At 35.4% G+C, this 26469-nt stretch overlaps 1 protein-coding gene across 4 annotated transcripts in view; it reads left to right on the top strand.

Moving 5' to 3' along the window:
* The first annotated feature begins 3544 nt into the window (after positions 1-3544).
* The window catches only part of phip (PHIP subunit of CUL4-Ring ligase complex), a 38778-nt gene continuing 15853 nt past the window's right edge, over positions 3545-26469 (top strand). Inside the window, exons 1-21 of one of the 4 annotated variants that reach the window (XM_084099284.1) lie at positions 3545-3704; positions 3816-3874; positions 3959-3988; positions 4140-4199; positions 6539-6689; positions 7478-7576; positions 9015-9175; positions 14584-14805; positions 15592-15692; positions 16030-16100; positions 18180-18280; positions 18835-18875; positions 21582-21680; positions 22738-22894; positions 22980-23114; positions 23258-23386; positions 24284-24509; positions 24671-24790; positions 25181-25364; positions 25647-25752; positions 25972-26103. In XM_084099284.1, the coding sequence (XP_083955410.1) occupies positions 3665-3704; positions 3816-3874; positions 3959-3988; positions 4140-4199; positions 6539-6689; positions 7478-7576; positions 9015-9175; positions 14584-14805; positions 15592-15692; positions 16030-16100; positions 18180-18280; positions 18835-18875; positions 21582-21680; positions 22738-22894; positions 22980-23114; positions 23258-23386; positions 24284-24509; positions 24671-24790; positions 25181-25364; positions 25647-25752; positions 25972-26103 (2424 nt within the window). In that variant the 5' untranslated portion in view covers positions 3545-3664. Of the gene's footprint in view, positions 3705-3815; positions 3875-3958; positions 3989-4139; positions 4200-4486; positions 4767-6538; positions 6690-7477; positions 7577-9014; positions 9176-14583; positions 14806-15591; positions 15693-16029; positions 16101-18179; positions 18281-18834; positions 18876-21581; positions 21681-22737; positions 22895-22979; positions 23115-23257; positions 23387-24283; positions 24510-24670; positions 24791-25180; positions 25365-25646; positions 25753-25971; positions 26104-26469 lie in introns of those variants that run through there. The other 3 variants (XM_084099283.1, XM_084099285.1, XM_084099286.1) reach the window with 3 other exon arrangements.

The raw sequence follows: 26469 nt of genomic DNA, 5'->3' as shown, positions 1-26469 counted from the left end.
TAAAGTAGGAGAGAGGCCGCACTATGCTTATATATACTTTTATTTTACTATACTTTTTTATACTTTTATCTTGCAAATAAAAGTATATATAAGCATAGTGCGGCCTCTCTCCTACTTTATGCATTCTAATTATCCAGGCCAGCACTCTTAAAGTTTAATAATATATGCATTGATTGAAGCCTGCTCCTATCCTCACTTACTTCTAGATGCTTTAAAAGTCCACATGTAAAATAAATGTAGAGCACTTCATGTTTTCCTCTTAGAGAGTCTAGGGAAAATCAAATGTTATTGATTTATTTAAAGACTACTTTTAATTCCAACAATGCAATTTGTAGTTTTCTGAATAGGGAGTAAGTGAAGAAAAAAAATGACAACACTGTACCATAGAGAGTTAACTTTGTGGAAAACTCTTGAGGGTCCAGGGTGTTTAGTCCAAAGCTACAAAAGCCTTTCAGTGTAGTTCTTTATACACAGACACATGTGACCCTAAACACACACAAACACACTCACTAAATACAACTGCTGATGTCAGAAAGTGAAAGGTCAGCAATGCCGCGGGGAGGCAGGAACGGAGAAGAGGAAATGAACAGACTGACAACCCTCGTTGGTCTGGCCTTCTGTCTTTCTGCAGGCCCAGCCAATAGATAAAAAGCCCCATATAGTAATAAAACAGTTAATGGTCTTACACAAGCAACATGTTTCTGAAATGTAGAAATGAAAGTGCTTCTTTCTCTAAAATTGATATTTTTTCCCCCCGAGGATCTATACACTTGGGCATTTTCATAGATTTACTGTTGCTTATTTGTGATGAGGATGCCTTTAGAAAGCAAGCACATTGAAATTCATGAACACAAATATATATTAAAACAGTTATTTAGCATTGAATATTAGTCCAAATGAGGTCTGATTAAAATTAGACAGGAAACTGATCACATTATTATTTTCTACATTGCATAAGTTCAAATAAATGCCATGAAAACTCTAATGCAATTGAGTCCAAAATGTCACTAACTCTATATCAAAACTGGACAAAAATCTGGCCTTAATTATATGATTCAGTTTATAATACATATGTTGTTGATGCATTATTATCAAATACATACATTTTACCCATAATTCAGGAGTTGCATCCCTCACTTTTAATATTTTTATAAGGCCAATTGTATCCTTTTTTTTTTACTGATTATTATTAGAGGTTACTCTTTCAGAAATCTTTTTGTCCGTAATTATTATTATGTGAAAGTATTACAATCTGGAAGGTTCAGGTGAATCTAGAAAGATCCAAGGAGGCAAAAACTCCAACTGGATTAATTTACCCTTCCAACCTTTGACCCATGTTTGGCCCCTGAACTCTTCATATGAAATGTTAGTCCTGACCTCCAGTGGCAAGAAGAAATACTGCACGCCACTAATCATAAAATAACAGTGTTCTTCCAATTTATTATCTTTAATACAATAATATTTTAAGAAGGTGTTTAATATTTTTATTTTTAGTATTCTGAAACAAAGTTAGTCATTCTTTCAGTGTATTTTTGCTTTTGTCTGAACCTACTTATGAAGTTTTTTGCCTACTCAGCCACTTCACCAGATCACCACCGTTTCTCAAAAGTGTGATAAGTTGCATCAGTTTTGCTTAAGTAGCCTCGAAGCCAAAGCTGCTATATTCATGTACTTCTCGGATATCTGAATGCTTTTCTCCAACATGTTTAGTGTCAGTAGTTTAGCAAGTGTTACATCACTTAATGCAGTTAGGACTAACTGTTGAACTAAGGGTTTTCCTAGCAAGGGCACTTAACAATTTACCTCATCCTTAAAAACAAAGTCAAAGATTGAATCAAAGTCACCTTTTTAGCTCAGAGAAAAACAGAAAAGACAAACCTCAAACACTTGTGTAATGCCTCACGTTGACTTAAAACAAGAAACTGCCGTAAATGTATCTTTGTTGTTCTAATGGTAATGTCACTGTACACAGAAACACAAAAACACATGCTTATTTTAAGTCTATAGACCAACCCTGCAAAAAAAAAAAAAAAAAAAAAACCTAATTAAAGGATATTAGTATTTAGATTGTTCAGACCATAAAGTAAACAGTAACACTTTAGTTCAGGGTCCACTTCTTACTATTAATTAGTTGCTTATCATGCACATTATAAGGATATTTGCTGTTTATCAGTACTTATGAAGCACATATTAAGGCCTTATTCTGCATGACCTTATTCTACATTCCTACCAAATACCTAAACGTAACAACTACCTTACTAACTATTAATAAGCGGTAATTAGGTGTTTATTAAGGCAAAAGTCATAGTAATTGGACCCCAATCTAAAGTGTGACCAAGTAAACTAATAGTAAAACAAGTGTTAATTAATAATTAAGTAAACTGATTTAGGAGGCAGTCATACAACATTAAAAATGCCTGTTGAGTTCTAATCTTCTGTGCTTGAGTATTTATACTAGTTTACTTATATGTAATTATTAAGGCCGTAGGATGACTTCATAAAACTTCAACTGGCTCATTTAAAGTCAACATCCTCACTCCTTATGCCACCAATTGCTTAATTACCATTCAGATAAAAACTTAAGAAGAAATATGTACAATACTTGTATGTAATGAGTACAATGTTATGGACAGAAGTATATGAAAATATTTTGCACAATTTAACTGTTTTACACAATCTTTAACTAAACATGGTTACACAATCTGCATGTTGTTTCTTTAAAATAGATACGTGTGAGTGACATAGATACATAAATAAAATCACCAATGTCCTATTTGTCTGGCGTTGCCATTAGTCACTGGATTCCTGTAACTCACAAGGTTTAATTCATTACATTCTCCCTGTTTACTACCCTTCCCCCATTTTACTGCCCGCTCGCTTTTGGGAAAGAAATGGAGGACTTCCCGATCCAAATCACAACCAAGAGAGGGGGTGGGTTCCTTGAAATAAGTCTGGTTTATGATTTAAACGAATAGACTTTTATACACCTCACAACCACACAAATACGGTGGTTATATTCGGGTGTTTGATAAGCTTCAATATGCTGTTGTGGGAGAAACATGGTGTGAGATCCGAGCTTCGCTGCCCGCAAGGTCGACAGACCGAGGAAAAAGAGGCGCCATTAAAGCTCAGGGTCCGGGATTTAGCAAACAAATAGCAGTAGCCCGAATAAATAGTTAAGTTTTTGCATAAAATGAGGCACCATTGCCTTCTTTTCCCCCTTCAGCGTTAGCATCACAGCCTCCCTGACAGCACAGTCCTGCGCGTTCGTACTAGACTCTACTCGTGTATTCCTGCGCAAAGGGGTTGTGCTTTACAGAGAGAGGAGGGGGGTGTGGAGCGAAAACTGAAACCCAAAATATTAACCAACATCCTTAAGGTGCATTAAACTGCATGTTTTAGAAACATCGTTTCTTGTCAACCCCAAACGCCCCGTGCTCGAGAATTTTGTCCGCATACACGTTGTACCTAAGAGGGGACTATTTTGCGCGAGCGCGGAAGGCTTAGAGCGACGTACCGGATCTGCTTTCCGTGTGTGTTGGGTGAATGGAGGCGCAGCTCTTCCTGGTGAACAAACACTGACAACTATAGGGCAGCCTAGCGATACCCGCTTCCCAGAACGGCCACACACACCTTCTCCTTCACCCCCAAAACAACCCTAAACATGGCTGCTGAGCGTAAACACGTCGCGCAGTTGAAATCCGGTGAGTAAAAGGGATTGAGAAAGGTGACGCTGGAGTATTTTTATATACATCTGCCTTTCCCACCACGTCCTTCTTGAAAGCTAATGTAGCTCATTCTCCCCCATCTCGCAGAACTGTACTTCCTAATAGCCCGATTTTTAGAAGCTGGACCTTGTCAGGACGCGGCAGAGGTGGGTGATTTTGTAAAATAGGATTGTAAACGACATGTCTGGAGAAGATTGAACGGTAATTTGCTATTTTTGTGCTTTTTTCAGACCTTGATACGGGAGGTTCAGGAGAAGGAGGTAAGCAGCGCGAGCCTTACTCGCGTCGCATCTCACTGCGCTGCACTTTAGGCTGCTAATTTAACGCAGATTTCATTTTTATGCTTTAAAAACACAAACTTGACCCCTTAGAATTTACCCAAACCTATTTAACACCATTTTCCAATTACAGCTGTTACCCAAAAGGATTGACTGGACTGGCAAAGAACACCCAGGGAGTTACGAAAATTTGGTAAGGGATCCCTATAACAGAGAGAAAACTTTTTAGAGAGCAAAATAAGAAATTGAATTTCCCGCAATTTTAAATCAGGAAAAAACTTAACCCGAACACACGGGGAAAAACCAACCTCAGGGTTAGAAAGGACTGCCATCGGATGAACCCAGAACCTGGCCTGACCTCAGGGATGTGAGTTTGGACACAGAGGTGTGCACAAGGTGTAAATAGATGTTAAATTCGATGTAGAAATAAAGAGACGTCATGAATGTGGTGCTATAAGGGGAAGGGAGCGGAGGGAGGAGGGACCAGTGCGCAGAGACTGAAAGCGGGGCGGGATGGAGGCGCACTGCTCCATCTAACACAACAAGTCAGGGTAAAATACTCCTTTTACCTTAGTTTATTACTCTTAAACTAAGCTTTTGGAGCAGGGGACATCAGAGCCGGAGACCTAGAGGATCTTAGGAGGGTAATGGGACTTTTAAGTTGCCCTGACAATGCTTATTTTTTTTCGGAGGAAATTCTTTTTGAACAGTGCTGTGAGACTTGAGGCCGATAATACAAATGAGAGGTACATCGAAATGAGTACGTATTGATTAATTTATTAATTACGATATTTAGAAAGGTAAATAAATTATTAATCGGACTATTTGCATTTTTCAGTAGCTCGCTGTTCCTCGTATGAATATCACTCGGGAAGACGATTTGATTCCGCATTCGAAGTGAGAGATACAGAAATATCTTGATTTTAAAACTTAGTGTGTTTTGATCCAGCCCCTGTGATGGCCAACCCCCACTATATATCAGTTGCGTAACTAAAAGACTCGACAGTCTTGTTGATCATACAGGCTGTTACCGTTGTATCTCTGTCGTGTCTTGTACACGCTGAAATTCACACACATTGTAGCGATAATCTGTTATATTGTATTCGCGATTGTCTCGCGGATGATCTCGCGCGCCGTTACGCCACTAGATCCCCATATTATATTGAGTGAATGCGTGTGTGTTAGCGTGTGTGTGTGATCGTTCGTGGATGATTTCATTACAGTGTGTGAAGATGTTAAAGCCCGTGCCTGCAGATTGTGGGTAGGAATAACGGCTTCACCGCCTGATGTTGGCGCTGTCAATTAATTTTTTTTTTTGTGTCAGGTCTCGAGTCCCTCGATCAGTATGTTAATGAGCAATGCAATCTGCATTAATTATCATTATTCATAAGATTAATTAAATAATGATGATAATAACAACATTGCATTAAAATTGTAATTATAAATAAATTATATTTTCATATTTATTAAATAAATACACGCATTTTTAAATAAAATGTACATTTCAATAATTGTAGTAACAATTTACATTTTATTACGGATTTTTTTCTTAAGTGTTTATTAATGTAATCATTTAAATTTTTGTTAATTAATATTTTATGCGCTAAATAATTTACATGTAATGTAATAATAATAATTAGGGATAATTCATCAACAACTGAAAGCTATGTTTAGATGGTACCATTGTTAAATACTGATTTTAATTAATGTTTTTAATTCATTTAACCTGATTCATTCACTGTTAAATATGGCCTTATTTATAAAATCATTAGCTTAGCGGTGTGTGTGCGCGCGTGTTTGTGTGTGTGTGTGTGTGTGTGTGTGTGTGTCGACCAATAGGATGACGCTAAATGCAATTAAAGCCACATTAATTACTGGCCTGCAGTTGGAAGCTGGATCTGCTGAACAGGCTTGATAAAAGATGCCCGTACTGACGCGTTGCGTTGGGGGACGCACATTTTACTCTGTAGATTAGATTCATCTCTAGGGAGAATATGGACGGATAATAAAAAAGTGTATTGGTTTGAAACGAAGTGTCGTCTATAATCCTCTAAAGGTTTTTTTTATTATGCTATTATGTGGACGGTTTGCGTAGCCTACATTGACAATGTCTGTTAAATGGCTGTATTTAAATATACTACTTTTATTTGATTATCTAATTATTTTTAGTACACGTTCATTATATGAAATTATTTCATGGTGATACTGATAATTTTTAATTAAAGCCTTCACATTACACCCTTTGATGAAATTTTCTGCTACAACATTCAAATTTAATGATATAATTGTAATTATATTTTAAAAGGTATTTATGTATAGTAATGTTAAGACTGTAAGTTATTTGCCAGGTTGCAAAATTTTTGCATTTATATTCGCACAAAAACATTTATTTTCTACTTTCTTGTTTAAATCTCTATGCATACACTATTGCAACACAATAATTTAACGTATTGAACATTATATGAAACAATATAGTTAGGTGTATTAAACAGATCCATTTCCCCTAATATGTGTTTGTGATTGTGTGTATAGGTCAAATTGTACAGGCACGTTTCTTCAGATCACCTGTTGCAGTTGTGTGAGCGAGTGAGCCCTCTTTTAGAGAGGGAAGTGCCAGCCAGCGTACCTGGAGTCAACTCACTGCTGGGAGCCGGACGACAGTCAGTGCTACGTACAAACAAGAGTGAGTCTTTCTGTTTGAAGATTGAACATATTTATCATCCATTTTTATGATAAGCAAATCAACCAGTTAACAGCCAAGTTAAGCATAACAAACAACAGATTTTTTTATTTATTTTTTCTTACCCCATAACTGTAAAGCAACATAAGATCAGATGTGTATTTTGAGTGCTACTGTTTTTTGAATGAAAAACTTGAAGATGGGGAAACACTTTAAAATTCAGAAGATTCATTATAAAGGATTTAACTAGAAATCTTTTTAATATTTACAAATGGCATCTCACTATTGCATCCGATGTGTATGCAAAAGAAAGAGAAATGATAATTGATCAATAGTGGTGGAATTTTCCTCCGTAATGCTGCCTTCAAAATAAAATAGATTTCACTGCAATTAACTTTGGTTACACTTTATTTTAATGTATCCTTGTTACAGTGTAATTATACATTTAAGTACTGAGTAATATTAATTAATTACATTTACTTACTATAGGGTTAGGGTAGGATCAGGGTTTGGTTTAGGGTTAATTGCATGCAATTATGCTTAATTTATACTACTAAAGTAAATACGTGTAACAAGGAAGTTTAAAATAAAGTGTTACCAAAACTTCCTATAACATTATCAAGAATATTGCTAGTGCCCTTCCAAGAAATAAAACAAAAATGTATAATCCATTTTTTTTTTTGCAGTGGATATCTGTGTTTTACATCAATCCTAGTTTGTGTATGTGTGCCTAGGGATTCAATCACTTCTACAGTGTATATTTAATGACAGTCCCACGTGTTTGTTGGCAGGTTGTAAGCACGTGGTATGGAAGGGGTCGGCCCTCGCAGCCCTGCACTGTGGCAGGCCACCGGAGCCGCCAGTCATCTATGGAAGCCCGCCCAATATTGGTAAGTCGCATCTTATTGGTTGCTATGTTAATGTATTCCAGTGGAAGAAACAACATTCATCTAAATCCTTAGACTTTTCTTAAAACTGTTTTGTATTGATTTGATGGTTAAAATATATATATATATATATATATATATTTAAAATAAAGTCTTTGGTACATATTAGGGGTGGGGGAAAAAATCGATTCTTAGATGAATCGCGATTCGGGACGTGGACGATTCTGAATTGATTCACAAATGTCAAAAATCGATTTTCTAAAAAAAAAAAAATTCTAATAACGTAACATTGACGGAACGCAAAAGGCGGAACTCTGAAGCGGACGTGCACGTGCGCGGACAGTCTGTGGCGTGCACATAACAGAGACGCGCACATAACGGACGCATGATGGCTGAGCGCCAAATGTGCAATGCCAGTCACAAAAAGTTACATTTTGACTGTAAGTTACTCTCTGCAGATGTTCATTCACTTTCTTTGTATAAGCTGTTTTTGATTGTGGTATACAGCAAATATTTCAAGTCATAACTCTTTATTATTTAGTTGTGTATAAGTCAAGAGCGACTTTGTATGTTACTAATTATTCAGAATATGCAAGTCCACAAGCATTATACGTTATGATAGCTTCTGGTACATAATTCTATATTTTTGAACGAAAACTGTTTGTGAATTTGCTACAGCAAAATGTTTTTTTTTGTCTGAAGGATTATATTGCTCATTGGAAATAACAAGAGGATGTTGGTTAGAAGTCTATTATTAAATGCTACTATGCTAGAGATTCAGAATATGCTGAAGTTTGTATTAATTTACTACAAGTAACGTTATGCTGCTAGTACAAGCACACATTTATTTTCCTGTTGGTTCTCAGCAATGTTGGGACATATGCTGGCAAATGTAACCTTACAGTTGACTTGCCAAATCACTTCCATTTGTTTTATTAATAAAATTAATATAGGAAGTATCGGAAGTAAGTTCGTTATGTGTCATCATAAATACTTTGCTTTAAAAGTACCAAGTAAAAACATTTTTTTCAATGTTTTTGATAAAAGGCACTTCCCTGAGAATTGAACTTAATAAATGTGAAAAAGACACTTTAATGTCTGTCATTATGTTTGTCATTCTGTATAGCAAAGCAGATGAGAGTAGATCATGATCAGAAACCTGATTAGAAATCATTATGAATAAAATCGAATTGTTTTGAATCGAAAATCTTTTTGAATCGAAAATCGATTTTGAATCGAATCGTGGCCTCAAGAATCGGAATCGAATCGAATCGTGAGATGGTAAAAGATTCCCACCCCTAGTACATATGTGTTTTAGAAATTTACAAAAATATGGACCATTTTGACCATTTGAAGCAAGAATTTGCTTTAGATGCTGTGGATTCAAATATAGTGTATTTGCTCTCATGTTGTTTTGCTGGATATGTCTTGTGTGCTACAGTGGAAACAGTATACAGTCGGAGGCTGAATGGCTCATATCGGTTGGGTCAGCTGGTCCCTACAGCTGTTTACCAACATATGAAGATGCACAAGAGAATTCTGGGCCACCTTTCATCTGTGTACTGTGTCACCTTCGACCGCACCGGTCGCCGCATCTTCACAGTAAGACATCTGGTTTTATGACATTTTTTTTGTTGTTGAATGTGCTTATCTTTTTAGCGCAATTTTCCACCGGACAAAATTGCGATTGTTAACTCATGATTTCTGTTCTGTCTGTGCGCACCAATCTTGCACTTCTATCTACTCCTCAACCAGACCACCTAGAGACTTCGGGTTTTCGGCATTATGTTAAGGAAGGTCTAATCAAAAAAAATCCAGGAAAAGATTTACTATCTCTTAGTGTTGTGATCCCATGAGGTCAGAAAATTGCGCTAAAACACTCAACGAGTTTTTATTACTTGTTTTGAAATGTAATGAGTATGAAAAATATTTTTAAATTTATGAATGAATTATAAAACTGAATTGTGCAGGTTTTTAGAGCACTGTATGTTTCAGAAACATATTTCTGAACATTCGTGTTGTGTGCCCTCCCTTGGCTGCTTTTTGAGTATAATATTCTGGAGTGTATTACATCAGGTTATGGAATTTTAATTTGTTCGTTATGTTCTTGTGCTGTCAGACTGTGTGTGTGTGCTTGCATGTGTATCTGGGAATGCGTTTGAATGGTTTGACCACAGGGAAAAGATGCTATATTAATTTATTGTTCAGGTTTATTTATTGTGAGTGTTAATTGGATGGATTTAAGATTTGACTTCAATATTAGGTTTTCAAAAAAGATTTCAAGTTTTTGTTTGAAAACACTATTAAATAGGACGCTTTTATTTATACCGGAGTCTCAAGGACACCTGGGGGGAAAACAACAGTTTAACAGTTGTGATATCCAGGTCTAGATTTGATTGAATTAATATTATTTTTTCTAGCTATGCTCAGCTAATATTTTATTCATTGACTAGAAGTTGCTCTATATTTGATATAGAATATCTATAAAATTGTATATATATATTTAAAATTCTTATCCAGTGATCACAAATGACTAGGAAAGAAATAAAAATATGTGGGAACCTTGTTTACTTTATAGTGTGTGTGGAGGGCATAATGTAAACGTGTATTTACACTCTTCACTTATAATAAGTACCATGACCAGGATGCTTTTGCTTTTTAGCATATTTAATATTCAGTATTTTTAATATTTAAATAAATTCAGAAATATTCATGTATTCTACATAAATTTAGTGAGTTGATTAAGCAGTCAGAACATACAAATGCTGACAAGTACAATGTAGCAGATTCAGACTACTTAGTAGTGAAGCCTTTGTGGCTTTAATTAGACGGTATGCCTCATTAAACTGTATACATACAACTGTATGCCTTCCCATTGTGGAATTTAAAGGCTTGTCCCTAAACTTTTTAGGGTGCTGTTAAAGTGTCATGTAATAAAACAATTTAGGTCAAGAGCTTTAACATTGCAAAATCCCCAAATGAGCATAATGGTCTCAAATGACCTATTGAATGGAGGGATCTGATCGCTGTTTGGTCCAGATGTCTGAGTGGGTTGGAGGTTCTGAAAGCATGTGATGCTTTTATGAGTTGAGCTGGGACTTGCCTGTAAGAGGGTTGTATATGTTTACACTGTATGTAGTTACAGTGGTTCAAAAGAACTGTTCTGTTGGACCATTAAAGGGGCCATTCACTAAACTTGTGCTTATTCTACGTGGCATTATGCTTTGGATAAAAGCATAAATGAATACGTAGATGTGGCTCTATTGATTTCTGGCCTGTTTTGATGTGTCTGAGTAATTCTATGTACACAAAGTGTTTTCTATGCGTTTTGATTTAAAGGGTTTGGGACCACTAGTAAAAAGGATTATATATTTAAAATTTTTGAATACAGTTTTTAATTACAGCTATTTTATCAGAATAACAGTTTGAGTGAAAATTTTTAGTATTTGGTTTGTAATGACAGCAGCACTAAAGATACATGAACTCAACTCGTTTGTGTAAAACATGATGATCATGTTCTCTCTTGCATGATTTGAGGATGATTCAAAGAGCGTCTTGTGGAAGCAAGGACATCTGAATGTCTGTCTGTACCAAAATTCACAGGATCGGTGTCACAATTAGTGACCTAGAAATAGTGAAGAATATTTCATGTTCATATTACGTCATAATGTGTACATAATTTGTTTTACATTTTTGAGACTTACAGGTTTAAATAAAAAAAAATACAGATTTGGGTATTTTAATGTGTGTTACATGTATTTACTATGGTAATATAAATTAGGCATAATTACAGGCAGCAAACCCTAATCCTACCCTAACCCTATATAAAGTTCATGTAGTAAATTACTATTACTCAGTAATTAAATGTATAATTACACTGTAACAGGAGTACATTAAAATAAAATGTCACCCAGATTTGTATTGTGGTGTTTTTGATGCATTAGAGTCTGATTAGACACTGATTAGAGTCAGTAAGATGCAATATGATCAAAAGTGACAGTAAAGACATTAATAATGTTAATTTCTAATCAATCATGGTTTTCAAAAATATTGTTGTTATAATTATTTACTATTATACATTAATTTAGTGTTTAGTGTTGCAAAGCGTAGTGTTTCTTTACAAAGTGATGTCTGACAGCATAATACATCTTTTTAGTTGTTTTTGCGGATCCGTGTGAACAGGGATCGTTCTGACAATGCTGTCATCTGTATGCAAAAAATGCAAAGGAAGTACTTTTCCATTTTTAGTACATCGTTCATCATTGTCGCGTAAACATACCCTTAGAATGATTTCTGAAGTAATGACTGCTGAAAATTCAGGTTTGCCTTACCCTTTAAAATATTAAAAATAGAAAAGTTATTTTAAATTGTAATAATGCTGTAAGCATAATAGACTTCTTTCAAAAACATAAAATTTTTTTAAAAAAAACGTACCGACCCTAAACTTTTGAACAGTAGTGTACTTAATAAATCTGACTCGGCTCTATGGCCCTTTGTTGAATTTTCAGTGAGTAGTTCTATTCTTTTGTTCAATGTTGTGCTTCACTGGAAACTCTGTCTTAATTTCCTAGTGACTAAAAGGGTATTTTTAGACAGTGAGCCTTCTGAGCTCACAGGGACAGATAATGTTTTGACTCTGGGATAAGTGTAGAGGTCAAAGGTCATTTGCATATTCCATCTGGGCAAGCATACTGTTGCTCTGTGACATCATCACAAACTTGTTAAAGGTTCCATGTGTGTGTGTGTGAGTGGACGTGTTTTGATTGGGGCATTTCTCTGACATTATCTCACTTTCAGCCTGTGGCGTGAGCTTTTGTTAACATTTGTCGGCGCTCTGGTTTTAAGCGGCCCGTAGGATCGTGCTTGTGTGTGTTTTGCTGATGTGTGTTTTTGAGTGTGCACTCTTGGGTTCCATTTTACTCTGCAAGTTTGTAATGCTCCAAAAATGGCTGAACAGCAAGGATTACTCCCCCTCTTTCTGCCTCTCCCTCCCTTTTCCCTCTATCTCTCTCTCCTACTCCTGTTCTCTTTGTCTTTTCCTCTTTCGATCTTGGTCTCTCGGTGTATTTCCTCCTCTTTTTTTTTCTTTCTATAGGTCTTTTTCTCCCGGCGTGGGGGGGGCGTGTCTGTGCGCGCATGTTGAAAAAAAGTGTTTCTTCTGTGGATTTGGCTGCGAGCCACGAATAAAATCATCTCTTTCATATTCCTGAGCCATTAGCCAGTGTGTCATTGGCATTCCGTCTGTGTTTAACAGATCTTCGGGAATGTTCGTCTCTGTGTGTGGCTTGGGGATCATTTTTCTTTGCTCAATTCGATATGCATGTGTGGCCTGCATATTAACTGTTGTTATCGGAGTTAATTCTAGTGTTTCTGGAAACAACAGTGATATTTTCATGTTGTTAAATTTCAGTTTACAAAATGAGGAGGTAAATGGCAAGCTGATTATCTGAGGGGAAAAAAGCATCTTTCAATCAAGCTGTGATTGAAAGACGGCTGTAAGCAGCACTTGCTTTTTATGATCCTCTGCCTGTTGTCATGGAAATGCAATGCCACAGTGCTGCATTTTTAGGTTAAAAGCATGTTTGATTCACCTTGGAACAAAATCACATTGGACTCTCTAGACGTATTAGTAAAGAATAGTAACATTTGTGTTAGAAGACGTTTATAATGTTTCTGCAGGAAGCAATGGGATGGTGTAGTGTGTACATCTTCCCAATGCTTCCTGCAGAAATATTATAAATGTCTTCTATACCATTCAAAAGTTTGAGGTCAAAAATATTTGTAATGCTTTTAAAAGAAGTCTCTTATGCTCATCAAGGCTGCATTTGTTTAATCAAAAATACAGTAAAAAAGTAATATTGTGAAATTGAAATAACTGTTTTTTGTTTGTTTATTTGAATATATTTTCAAATGTAGTCTATTCATGTGATGGGAAGGGCATCTGATGTAAAACCTGTGCCAAATCATGTGTGTGTGAAGCGGACCCTGCAAGAGAGAGAGAGAGAGAGAGAGAGTATCATTACTTCAGTCTTCAGTGTCACATGATCCTTCAGAAATCATTCTAATGCTGATTTGGTGCTTGAGAAACATTTATTATTATCACTGTTGAAAACAGTTGTGCTGCTTAATATTATTGTGGAAAGCATAATACAGTTTTTCTTTCAGGATTCTTTGATGAATAGGAAGTCTGTTGCAACATAAATGTCTTTAATGTAATCTTTTATCAATTTAATTCAGCGTTTCTGAATAAAAGTATAAATTTCTTTAAAAAATAATTTTACCGACCGCAAACTTGTCCCACTACATACTGCACAATTAATAAATATTCTGAATTGATCAGAAGGAAAGAAAAAAACAGTTACTTTTAAACAACAATCAGTTGTTTTTGTTTTAAACTTTTTTTTAAATAAAAAGCATAAATAGTATTAGATATTTTTCATAACAAATAAGACATTATCCACAGGCCCAGGCTATTGTAGAAATCTAAATATATCTAAAGTAGGAAAAGAAAGTTATTTATTTGGAATAATATTCACTGTTGAATTGTTCTCAATAAGACAGGAACATGAATAAAAGTAATTAAGTAAATAGAGAGTCCATTTTGATTTCGTGTTGACTCAGAGCTAGGTAAGTTTCCAAAGTGGTTTTAGATACATAAAACAATGGGTTGTTTTAAGGTGATATTAACTTTGTTTTTGGTTATTGTTACTCACTCTTAGGTAATTTCCTTCTCTTGGCACAGACCAGTCTTGTTATCTGAGCCTATTTAATTGTATTAAGTGCATTTTAAATGACTCAATACTTCCATCTTTAGATGTGGGCATTGGTTTAGCTTCAGACAATTGGCTGGAATCTCTGCATGAGTTAATTCATTTGCAAAACACTTGACTAAATTCTTGTGGACTTTCTGATGAGAACTTTGGGAAGAGGGCTTAGTGTGAAAAGCAGGTCATTCTGACGTACGACTTTAGCAGGGTCCTGAGGGCTTACCATTTGTGGTGTTTCCTCAGGGTTCAGACGACTGTTTGGTGAAGATCTGGGCGACGGATAACGGGCGTTTGCTGGCGACACTGAGAGGTCATGCGGCAGAGATTTCAGACATGGCTGTGAATTATGAGAACACCCTGCTGGCAGCCGGCAGCTGTGATAAAATGATCAGAGTGTGGTGCCTGCAGACCTGCGCCCCGCTGGCGGTACTGGAGGGCCACGCTGCATCCATCACGTCGTTACAGGTGTGCAAAACATTTACACTCACACACAGATATATACATGACAAATTCACCTGTATAAAGAATTATTTCAGATTTAACAGTGATTTTTCCTACAATAAAATAGCCTATTTGGATTTTTACTGTGCAATCAATTCTAGTCTAGATCCTCTTCTGTGGTAATACACTAAATTACTGTAAAAGACAACCATATTGAACACCATTGTAGGATAATAGTGTAATTATTGGTGTTTAGTGTATACCATTATGGTGATTCATAGTCCCTTTGGCTGGAAACTTGGAGCTTTAAATTAATTTTCTCCCAGCCGATGTCACAGAACACAATTGGATGTACAGTACATGGGGAAAATAAACTAAGCATTATGACTGATTGTTCTATGTTATGGTGTAAAAATATCTTTTTATAAACAATTAACCTTAATAGTGCCCTGTTTGAAATGTGGAACACTGTGGTAAGAAGGTGAACTCAACTGTTCATTTATTTGAACAGTAAAAGCAGTATTATTGAGAAATATTAATATCATTTTTGGTTTTTAATATAGTTTTATATGCCGGTGTGAAAATTTCTTTATTTGACATCACTAATGGATAGAAATGAATGCATCCTTGCTGAATAAAAGTATTCATTTCTTAAAAACAAAACCGTACTGTCCCGAAACATTTGAACGGTATATATTAAATTGACAAATATATGCAGTGTATGGTATAGTCATGCACAATTGCACGCCCACTCATAGAGACCATGTTTAATGTGTTGCAAACCTGTTTCAGCTGTTTGTGTGTGTGTAGTTTTCTCCTCTATGCAGCGGCAATAAGAGGTTCCTATCCTCCACTGGAGCTGACGGCACCATCTGTTTCTGGCAGTGGGACGCACGCACGCTCAAATTTGGGTGAGTTTCCTTTATTCACGTACACATCTGTGGGGTTTTAAGATTTGGAATGTTTTCTTTGCCATTTAGAGCAAGCATTTGAATCTATTTTTGTTTAGTTGAATTAATATAAAGGAGAAACATGTAATTTTCTTTTGAACAGAGCTGAAATGTCTTATTTTTCAGTGCTAAAACTTTCTCTCAACACAGCTTAATATGCTGAGACTTTTCATTTTTCAGTCAATGTTTTTGCAAATCCATTTGGTACAGAAATTACACTCTTCACCTTTAATAAGACCACTAAGAGCCTATATTCTGGCACTCATCACGTTTCTGTGTGTTTTGTATGTTTGTGCAGGCAGCGACCCAGCAAATTCATTGAACGGCCCAGACCAGGCGTGCAGATGATCTGTTCCTCTTTTAGTGCAGGTAGGCCAGAAGTGTCAAAGCTCATTTCTCACCTCTACCTGCTCCCATTTTATTAGGTATTTTTTATCATTCACAGCCTCTCCCATTGGGAACCCCTGTGACAAAATGCTTTTGTTCTAACACTGAGCTTGTAGTAAAACTTCATGTGTTCAGAAATGGGACACTTAATTTTTTTGTTGGGTCTTTTTGGAGTTTATAGACACCGATTAATGGGATCTGCCAGTTTGCGCAAATGCTTTACCATATGACATGATACAGATGTGATCTTTTATATTATATAAAATAGAAAATGGAATAAAATGTATGAATATTGATTAGGGCTGTTCATGAAATCCACAGTCCTGTGTGAACAGCCCTTAAATCTTTATTGGACAGATTGACAAATTTGTTTAAATGTATTGCTCTGGACAGTAGGCCAGTGATAGGATTAATTCCAATAATATGGAAATGAAACAAACAACATTAACTTCTAAGTCACTTTTTTAGTGCTTTTGTTTGCCATTATTACCTTAATTTGTGGGCCTTTCTAATCAAATATTTAAATACAGTACAGGTCAAAAGTTTGTAAACATTACTATTTTTAATGTTTTTGAAAGAAGTTTCTTCTGCTCATCAAGCCTGCATTTATTTGATCAAAAATACAGAAAAAAATTTAATATTGTGATATATTATTACAATTTAAAATAATTGGTTTTCAATTTATTATAGTTTATCATTTATTTCTGTGATGCAAAGCTGAATTTTCAGCATCATTACTCCAGTCTTCAGTGTCACATGTGACATCCAGTCTATCACATGATCCTTTAGAAATCATACTAATATTCTGATTTATTATGAGTGTTGGAAACAGTTCTGCTGCCTAATATATTTGATGAATAAAAGGTTAAAAAGAACTGCATTTATTCAAAATAAAAAAATATTTTCTAATAATATAAATCTTTACTATCACTTTTTTTATCAATTTAACATGTCCTTGCTGAATAAAAGTATTGATTTATTTCAAAAAAAGAAATAATTTTTTTTACTGACCAGTAGTGTATATTGTTGTTACAAAAAGTTTGCTTCTTTTTTTTAATTTTTATTTAATTTTTTTTACTTTTTATTCATCAAAGTATCCTAAAAAGTATCACAGGTTATGAAAAAATATTAAGCAGCAGAACTGTTTCCAACTTTGATAATGAATCATCATATTAGAATGATTTCTAAAGGATCATGTGATAGACTGGAGTAATGATCCTGAAAATTCAGCTTTGCATCACAGAAATAAATAATTAATTTAATTTAAATATAATTTAAAGTATAATAAATTGAAAACCAATTATTTTAAATTGTAATAATATATCACAATATTACATTTTTTTCTGTATTTTTGATCAAATAAATGCAGGCTTGATGAGCAGAAGAAACTTCTTTCAAAAACATTAAAAATAGTAATGTTTCCAAACTTTTGGCCTGTACTGTATATGATTAACTGCAGTTGATTTTTTTATTTCACCTGTAAACCATGTAATTCAAATACAAATTGTAGTCGATTGACAGCCATAATATTTAAGACTCATGCCCATGATTATATGAATGTGTGTGCACATAGAAATGTGATATTAAGTGACTATTCCCATGTTTTCATTGCTCTGAAAGCTGATAGCAGATTATAGAGTGACGGAGAATGGTTTTAGCTTAAACAATTTTCTGCAAAGTGAGGCTATAAATATCCTGTTGTCAGACAGATATCACAGACTTTTTAAAAAGAGTGTTAAGCGCTGCAGGAGCTCTTCAAATACACATTACTGAAGAAAAGAAACACTGTATTGGCATTCACCCAGTAAGACACGCACACACAGATTCTAGTTCTTTCCTCTACTTTTCTTTGGTATTACACGGTCTGAATCTGTTTGAGTTTCTTGTTCATTAACGCCATATTGTGGTAATTGTTTCAATTTGCGAGATTGCGCCTGCTTGAAAATTATGACAAAGCTTTTGTTAATGATGGATTTTTTTTCTGGTTTGAATGCACAATGCTGTTATTGATTATTATGATGTAATTTATGTAAGGCTAAGTGATTTTTAATGGTATTTCAGGTGGGATGTTCCTCGCAACAGGCAGCACTGATCACATCATTAGGGTTTATTACTTTGGAGGTGGACAACCAGAGAAGATATCTGAGCTGGAGTCTCACACTGTATGTAATTCGTTTGTTTTCATTTTGTGACTATTTACACCCTAATAAACAAAAATGCAGTTTAGATATTGAAAAAAGTTAGAGGTAGAGCATGCAAAACATTTTTGCACAAATGAAAAGTTTGAATCTGGTTTGTGCCCTTTTCTAACACCCTGTCTCTGTTACCAAATAGGTAAAACGCTCCGATATTTTAAAAATGCAAATACTAAATGATTAATATTAAACTATGTAATTATACAATGTATAATAGATGGCATATATACTTTTATATTTCATAATGGTCTAATATCATATTTATTTTATAAAATAATTAATTTTATCACGTTACATCTATGTACAGTATGTAATACAATCCCCCCCCCCCCCCCAGTGTGTATGTGTATAAATGTATAATAGTGTCCGCCTAAAAATAAATTCTTATTATTAATATAATATTGATCTTTTGTTTTAAAGCACCTCATTTTCATTCTCTTTATTGGCTTTACTGTTGCAGGAATGCATTATTGTTTTGAGGTTCTCCTCATATTTTTTAATGACTTTGTATTTTTCCTCAGGATAAAGTCGACAGCATCCAGTTCTCCCATAGTGGAGATAGGTAAGCAACACTGACTCCATTTATCTGTGTACATGTGCGAATGTGAGAGAGTGTGTGTTTGCATGTCAGGTTTGTTGGATTAATGGAACATGGGGGTTCTTATAATTATGAGCTGATGTTGTCAGCAGAAAAAATACCCTTGTTCCCATCACACCCAAACATGCGTGAGATGCCTATGATACACATCGTACAATAATTCAGGTGCATGAAATGTCTTTCTACTTAAACAGTAGGCATATGACAGTTACCCACACACGCCAGTCTCTGCAAGCTCTTTTATGTTCCTCACGTGCTTTAATTTAATGAGCAAATGTTTTTGCATTGGGGGAGGGAGAGAAATAGAGAGTGTGACAGGAGAAGAGGGAGAAAATGAGGAGAGAGAGAAGGAGAATAAGATGGAGAGGTCTGTATCAGGTCCCTAAGGAATTAAAAAGATGGATGTTCACATGGATTCTTTTCACCGGAGGAGACAGCATCCAGTGTTACATGTATAAGGAGGGAAGAAATCTCACTAATCAATAGAACTGCAGAAGAGTATACTGTCAAAAAGAAGATATTCATGCATCAAATGAGTAGACTGTGTGTGCGTTGTGTGTTACTGTGTGCAGTCTTATTTAACGGAGTAACACTCTTGAGTAATACACTCTTATCTTTATGCAACCTTATAAGCTCATGTCATACACACCCTCCCTACCTTGCAGTGTAATGCAATTTTTGACTTTATAATTCACATTAACGCTATGCTACTGCTTTGTAAACTGCAAAAAATATTTTCAGATTTTTGTCTTGTTTTTCAGCACAAATGTCTAAACTTCCCAAGATAAATTTACTTGAGAATCAACATTGCATAAGATATTAAGATTTCAGAAAATAGATCTTAAATCTAGAATCTGTTCAAAATTTTTACTTTTGTTAGCCCATTGGCAAATTGTTTTTAATCTATGAAAAATCTATGAAACTCTTAACAAATTTTGAGGATAATACACACACAAAAAAAAGCCATAGTGTTAAGAAAAATGTATTAATTTGAGATTTAAGAAAGAGATAATACATGGCTAGCTGTGTATTTTCATTTTTGAAAATGCTGAAGCAAAGAACTGCCCGACACAAAAATGGTTGTTCCCATGAAGTGCATTCAAATAGTTAATGCACAGCTAGCCGTGGATTAACCTGCTTATACCATGGTCATTTGCCAGCATTGACAAAAGCTGTCATTGCAAGAGAGAGAGAGAGAGAGAGATGTGCATGTGAATTTCCTGCGTCTGTGCAGCATCTCTACTAGCAATATAGCTGGGAGTTTATTTACTTCAAAAACAGTGACGTTACAACCTCTATGCTGAGTGATATAATGTAGCAAATCAGTAGCGAAGATAATTTATTAATAAAATTTACGGGGCAGCATTGACTACAAATTTCTATGCTTCTGTTTCTTTGTGCACAGCATGATCTCCGATCTGTGTGTGTGTGTGTGTGTGTGTGTGTGTGTGTGTGTGTGTGTGTGTGTGTGTGTGTGTGTGTGTGTGTGTGCGTGCGTTTCAATGAAAGCAGCGCATTAATATAGAACAGTGATTAAATGGTTATATTGCACACCTCCAAGCCAATCAAGTATTCAGACAGACCATGGTATAATTCAGGATATATTCTCTAAAAAAAAAACATAATATATTATGTAATTTTCGGTAACACTTTATTTTACAGTGTCCTTGTTACATATGTTACATGTACTTACCATAGTAAATGATGCATAATTACATGCAACTAATCCTCAACCAAACCCTAATCCTACCCTAACCCTATAGTAAGTGCATGTAGTTCATTAATATTACTCAGTACTTAAATATATAATTACACTGTAACAATGACACCTTAAAATAAAGTGTAACCTAATTTTCCTTCTCAAATTGTTTTAAAGATGTATAGATATTGTTACTGTAAAATGAGACTGTTTAAGAAGATGTGATTACTGTTTAAGAAAATTATCTTTTGCTGTGTAGTTCACATACAGCACACATCAATAAACCTCACTGTTTTATAGAGCAATACACATATGCATACAGAAAATGTATGTAAATGTAAATGCACATTTAATACTATGTAATTTCAATACTTAATACTTTTACTCATTTTATATGCAAAGCGTGTTTGCATAGAAGTCTTAAAGGCACAGTAGCAAAAAACATTATTGTTTTTTTTTATCTCTGGGAAAATAAACTAATACAAATCATGACCTTAACACATCACTGCATTATAGAGTAATACATAGTAAACAATAAAAGAGCCACATTCAGTGCACATTAAACAAAAACCCTTAATTAAAACCTATTATAAACACTTATATGCTCAAGGAATGGCAAGACAAATGGGATCAGTGTTGTAGAAATAAACTTTACAAAATCAATCCTGTGGTTGGTGAAAAGCAATCGCTGTTGCATAGGACACTCCAGACTAACCCATAAGTTTTCTCATTTTAACTTAATTTCACGAGCTTTCAGTTTCAACTTATTTTCCTTCTAAATAAATTCGAAGTGGTAGAAAAAGTGGAAATTAATTTGCAAGTTGTACATTTTACTTAACGCTTTAAGCATTTTAGTAGATTAAAAGTGCATTACAGTATGCCTCATTCTGAAGCTTCATGAAAAGGACTGAATATTGATTCTTTTAGATGAGGTTTTTGAACATAAATCTAAATCCATAAACTGTGTGTAGGTTTGTGAGTGGCAGTAGAGATGGCACAGCGCGGATATGGCAGCTGCAGCAGCAAGACTGGCGGAGCATTCTCCTGGACATGGCCACCAAATTACCTGGGTATGATTAACATTAATCACTGTTTAAAAGTATGGCTCAATTAACTGCATTAATGTTACATTTTGTTTGCTAAACAATTGATCGTTAGCAACATAATTACTTGGGAGTACCGTGGGGTCAATTGATTCTGAAAACACAGCAGCGACTGAGATACAACTCTAAAGCCAATTATAGAATAAACATACAACTCCACCAATGGATTCATATTCAATCTAGAAAGTCGATTGTCTTCTTAACTTAATAAAACAATACAAAACAATAAGCAAACAAATTCCATTGGATTTTTTTTTTTTTTTTATGTTCTTTTCGCCATCATTTACTGATAAAGATCCTGTCAGTCTGTAGTAACATGAACATATTTAATCATTTGCATGTTAACTTGTTAATTTTGACAGCTTTTGTCAAATTACCGTGGGGTCCAAAAGACCAAATTGAAATTATATATACAGTATATATATATATATATATATATAAATGACTGACTCACTCATTAAGACAGTATTTGCTGCCATCTTTTGGCGAAATAATGTATGTAACTTCTGTTGCCGTTTAAGGTCAGGGACTATTTTTTCCAGCGGAAGGAATGCTTTAGTGATTTTACTTCATGAAAGTTGCATAGATACATATTTTTCGGCTTTAATATTTGTATTGTGTGGTAACCGTTTTATAAAAGCAATAAAGTACTCAAGGCTAGTGCTGTATCGTGAATAAGTCACGGCTGAAGGGGTTGCAGGCACTCGAGCCTAACAACGGCCTTCAGCTGTGAATCGATACAGCACAGCCTCTCATACCTTATTGCTTACATATATATATATATATATAAACCTACAACTTTCCACTTAATTCCAGCTCTTTTTTACTCAATTTGTTATGCTCTTAATATCATTTGTATACATTTTTTATAAATTAGAAAAATAGAAAGATTTAGTTTGTCTTTCCATATAGTTTGTCTCTCATTGCTTTGCCCTTTAAAAGTAGGCCAGCTGCAAAGCAAAGTTAGAAATGCCATTCCTAATTGTTTCTTTTAAAAACTTTTCTTATTTTCTGTCTTTTTTAGCAAGTACAACCCTCCACCTTTAGAGGACAAAGTTACAAAACTGAAGGTGACTATGGTGGCCTGGGATTGCAATGACAACACAGTCATCACTGCTGCGAACAACTTGACATTGAAAGTGTGGAACTCTTACACGGGGAACCTTATTCATGTGTTGATGGTAAGAGTGTGAAGATCTCTCCAGAATGATTGAAAGGAGACGATATGTGATGAATCATGTTGTCATCATGGACCTTCACCCACAGGGCCACGAGGATGAGGTATTTGTGTTGGAGCCACATCCATTTGATTCAAGAGTGCTTTTCTCTGCTGGTCACGACGGGAACGCCATCGTCTGGGATCTAGCAAGAGGAGTTAAAATACGCTCTTACTTCAACATGGTAAACCAACCACCTACACTCCCATTTCTTTTATCAGATCCTATCACGTTTGACCTAAGTAAATATGCAAATCTATTGATTTATTGGTGTTTATTGTGTCTCACAGACTGTGTTTCTCTACTTTGATGTGTGTTTGTGTGTAGATCGAGGGTCAGGGCCACGGTGCGGTCTTTGACTGTAAGTGTTCTCCAGACGGGCAGCACTTTGCTTGCACTGACTCTCATGGTCACCTGCTTATCTTCGGCTTTGGCTCTAGCAGCAGATACGACAAGGTACTGAAAGCCTATGACTGTCTCTGACACTATGCTCAGAATAAAATAAATATAGATTGAATAGTATCCAACATTGTTGTCACATGACTTCATCACGTTGCTTTTTTAATTCACTCTGTGGATACACACTGTGATTTCATTTTAATTCTAGTTTTAGTAATTTTGTTATGAACATGAGAGATCCCCTGATATGATTGTAAAGCGCTTTGAGTGTACATTAGTACATATGAAAGCGCTATATAAATGCCTCATTCATTCATTCATTTGTGTTGACATTTAAAAAAAAAAAAAATTCTATCTAGCTTTAAAATAATTTGTATTTCAGTTTTAGTAATTTTAGTAATTAAACTTATTAAAGTTAGTTTCCAAGGCAACTCTTCTAATTTTTTGTTTTGTTTATTTTTTTCCCCATCTAATATTTTTTTCCAGCTTTATTTCAAATAAATAGTGCAAAAATGTGGAATGCACCGATATTAAAATTCAGGCCGATATTTTGTCTAAAAATAAATAAATAAACTAAAAACTATTACGTTTTAAATGCTACAAGTAAATTTTATACAACATTATAATGTATAAAAATGGATATTCATTGTGAGATTTGACAAAGATTATATTTAACAGTGTTTTTAAATGATTGTTTTTAAAGATTAACTTTAAGTGAGTGTTAGATGACAGAAATGGTAATATCTAAATGTAAAAATAGGGGAAATGAGCATGCACAATTAAATACCCAATATTGTCCAATACCAATATAAAAAAAAAATCTGTAATATCGGTCAGTAACTGATATGATGTCAGTATACAGCTTCTGTCTGTTTGTCTTAAGCCCTGTTTGTCTTTATTCAGTTGTAGTCTACGTGTATTTACTCTGAATGTATTTATTGATCTGTTCTTCAGATAGCAGATCAGATGTTCTTCCACACTGATTATCGGCCGCTGATCCGTGATGCCCATAACTTTGTGCTGGATGAACAGACCCAGCAAGCACCCCACCTCATGCCCCCGCCATTCCTGGTGGACGTGGACGGAAACCCTCACCCTCCACGCTACCAGAAACTGGTTCCCGGCAGAGAGAACTGCAGAGATGAACAGCTCATACCCCAGATGGGACTCACGTCATCAGGTAAGAAATGCAAACAGGCAGTTTCTCTTTGTTTCCTTTCTGTTGTTTTATTCCTTGAAGTAATTTTTGGCCACTTGTTTATGGTCACAGCTTTCACAAACATACACCTACAATCTGTCACTGAACAAATGTCTCTGTATTTGTCTTTTTTCCTCAATTAGGGCTGAATCAGGTGGTTAGTCAGCAGGCTGCAGAAGGCTCGAGTCCTCTTGATAATATGATCCAGAGACTACAGCAAGAGCAGGACCAGAGACTGGGCTCTGACACCAGAGCCAATAGAGGTAATGCAGACTCTCAGTTTTTTAGCTTGTTTTTTGTAAAGCAGGGTTGACACAATACTAAATGTTTGCTACCACTCGATATCAATACCAGTGAAATTTCATGATTCTTGTTACCACAGTAAACGCTAATGTGCTATTGAACAAAAAACAGCTAAAAAAGACATTCACATATGCATTCAACAGTTAAAAACATGGAAAGCCTGTATTTTTCACAGTCCATGACTTTACAAAAAATAGTGCCTTACAAACCCCCCAGTTAGCAAGACAAAGTTATCGCTACTGTAAAGTACAAAAAGGTCATAAGATGATCTCTATAAACCGGTGGGTGTTGATTGTGATTCTGTTGACGGCAGTAATGCTGATGCACGTTGCATGTCTATTTGTGTGTAGGATCTGTCAGTTCTCCCACAGAAGTCTCTTCTCCACCTAACGTGGGTTTGAGACGGAGTGGACAGATCGAAGGTGTTCGGCAGATGCACAGTAACGCTCCGCGCAGTGAGATCGCTACCGAGAGAGACCTGGTGGCGTGGAGTCGACGGGTCCTCGTTCCTGAACTATCACCAGCCATAGCTTGGTAAAACCCACACAGAAATACAGTGGGGTCCAAAAGTCTGATACCACACTGCGAATCAGGCTTTTAAAACCTGGAAGAAAAAAAACAAACAAACCTTAGGATGTATAATGAAGTTGAAACTCATATATCTGTTATTTGTAAAAGTTTGATGGACACCTCCTACTCAAACATTACCTTCTCATTTCTTTCTTTCTATTGTTTCTTGCAATATAATACCGTTTGTTCCAGTTAGACATAGATGAGGTGTTTGTGACACTTCTCTGTGTCTGTTTACGAATGTAGTAAGCAGGAAAACTGGCGTACAGCTAAAGGGGAGGAGGAAATCAACACCTACAGATCAGAGAGGAGGAGGCGCAGCTTACACAGCCAGTACCACAGAGAAAACCGGGTAAATCATCCAATCTGATCATCAATTTAAATATGTAGATAAACTAGTCTTCCTCACTAATTGATTAGTCAGAGGTTGGATAAATGCACTGTGTGTGTGCAGCATCATAAACCGCCAAACCTTTATATCAATATAAATGTGTCTTGATGACATGTTGCTACTGTTTAACATGCAATTTAAATTCAGTATGTGTACTGAAGTTTGTGTTTCTCATACCAGCATGCTATTGAAAATGCTGTGGAGGAGGGGCGCCGTTACCAGGGTAACCAGCATAACTACCATACACGATTGGCTGTGGAGGAAACGAGTCGTCAGAGTGAACCCAACGAGGAAGAACACAGTGCCTCTGAGGTACTGTCAAAACATGCAGTGTCCCTTTAAGGAATAGTAAAGTAGTAAAATAGTAAAGTTACCACCCATAATAATGTTTGGGGTCAGTATGATTTTTAAAAAAATGTTTTTGAAGGAATTCTCTTATGCTCACCAAGGCTGCATTTATTTGACCAAAAACAGTAAAAAAAACCCCACTAATATCGTGAATGCAGCAAGCAGGACGAGGCCGAGAGCCGCGAGAACGGTGCGATTTATCTTCGAGGCTAATCTTTTGTAAAAATATAAAAGTCTTTACTGTCACTTTTGATCCATTTAATGGATCCTTGCTGAATAAAAGTATAAATACCTTTTAGAAAAGAAATCTTAATGACCCCGATCTTTTGA

The sequence above is a fragment of the Abramis brama genome (genome assembly GCF_963993115.1).
Source record: "Abramis brama genome assembly, chromosome: 22".
NCBI classification, from domain to species: domain Eukaryota; kingdom Metazoa; phylum Chordata; class Actinopteri; order Cypriniformes; family Leuciscidae; genus Abramis; species Abramis brama.
This window is presented reverse-complemented; position numbering and strand designations above follow the sequence as displayed.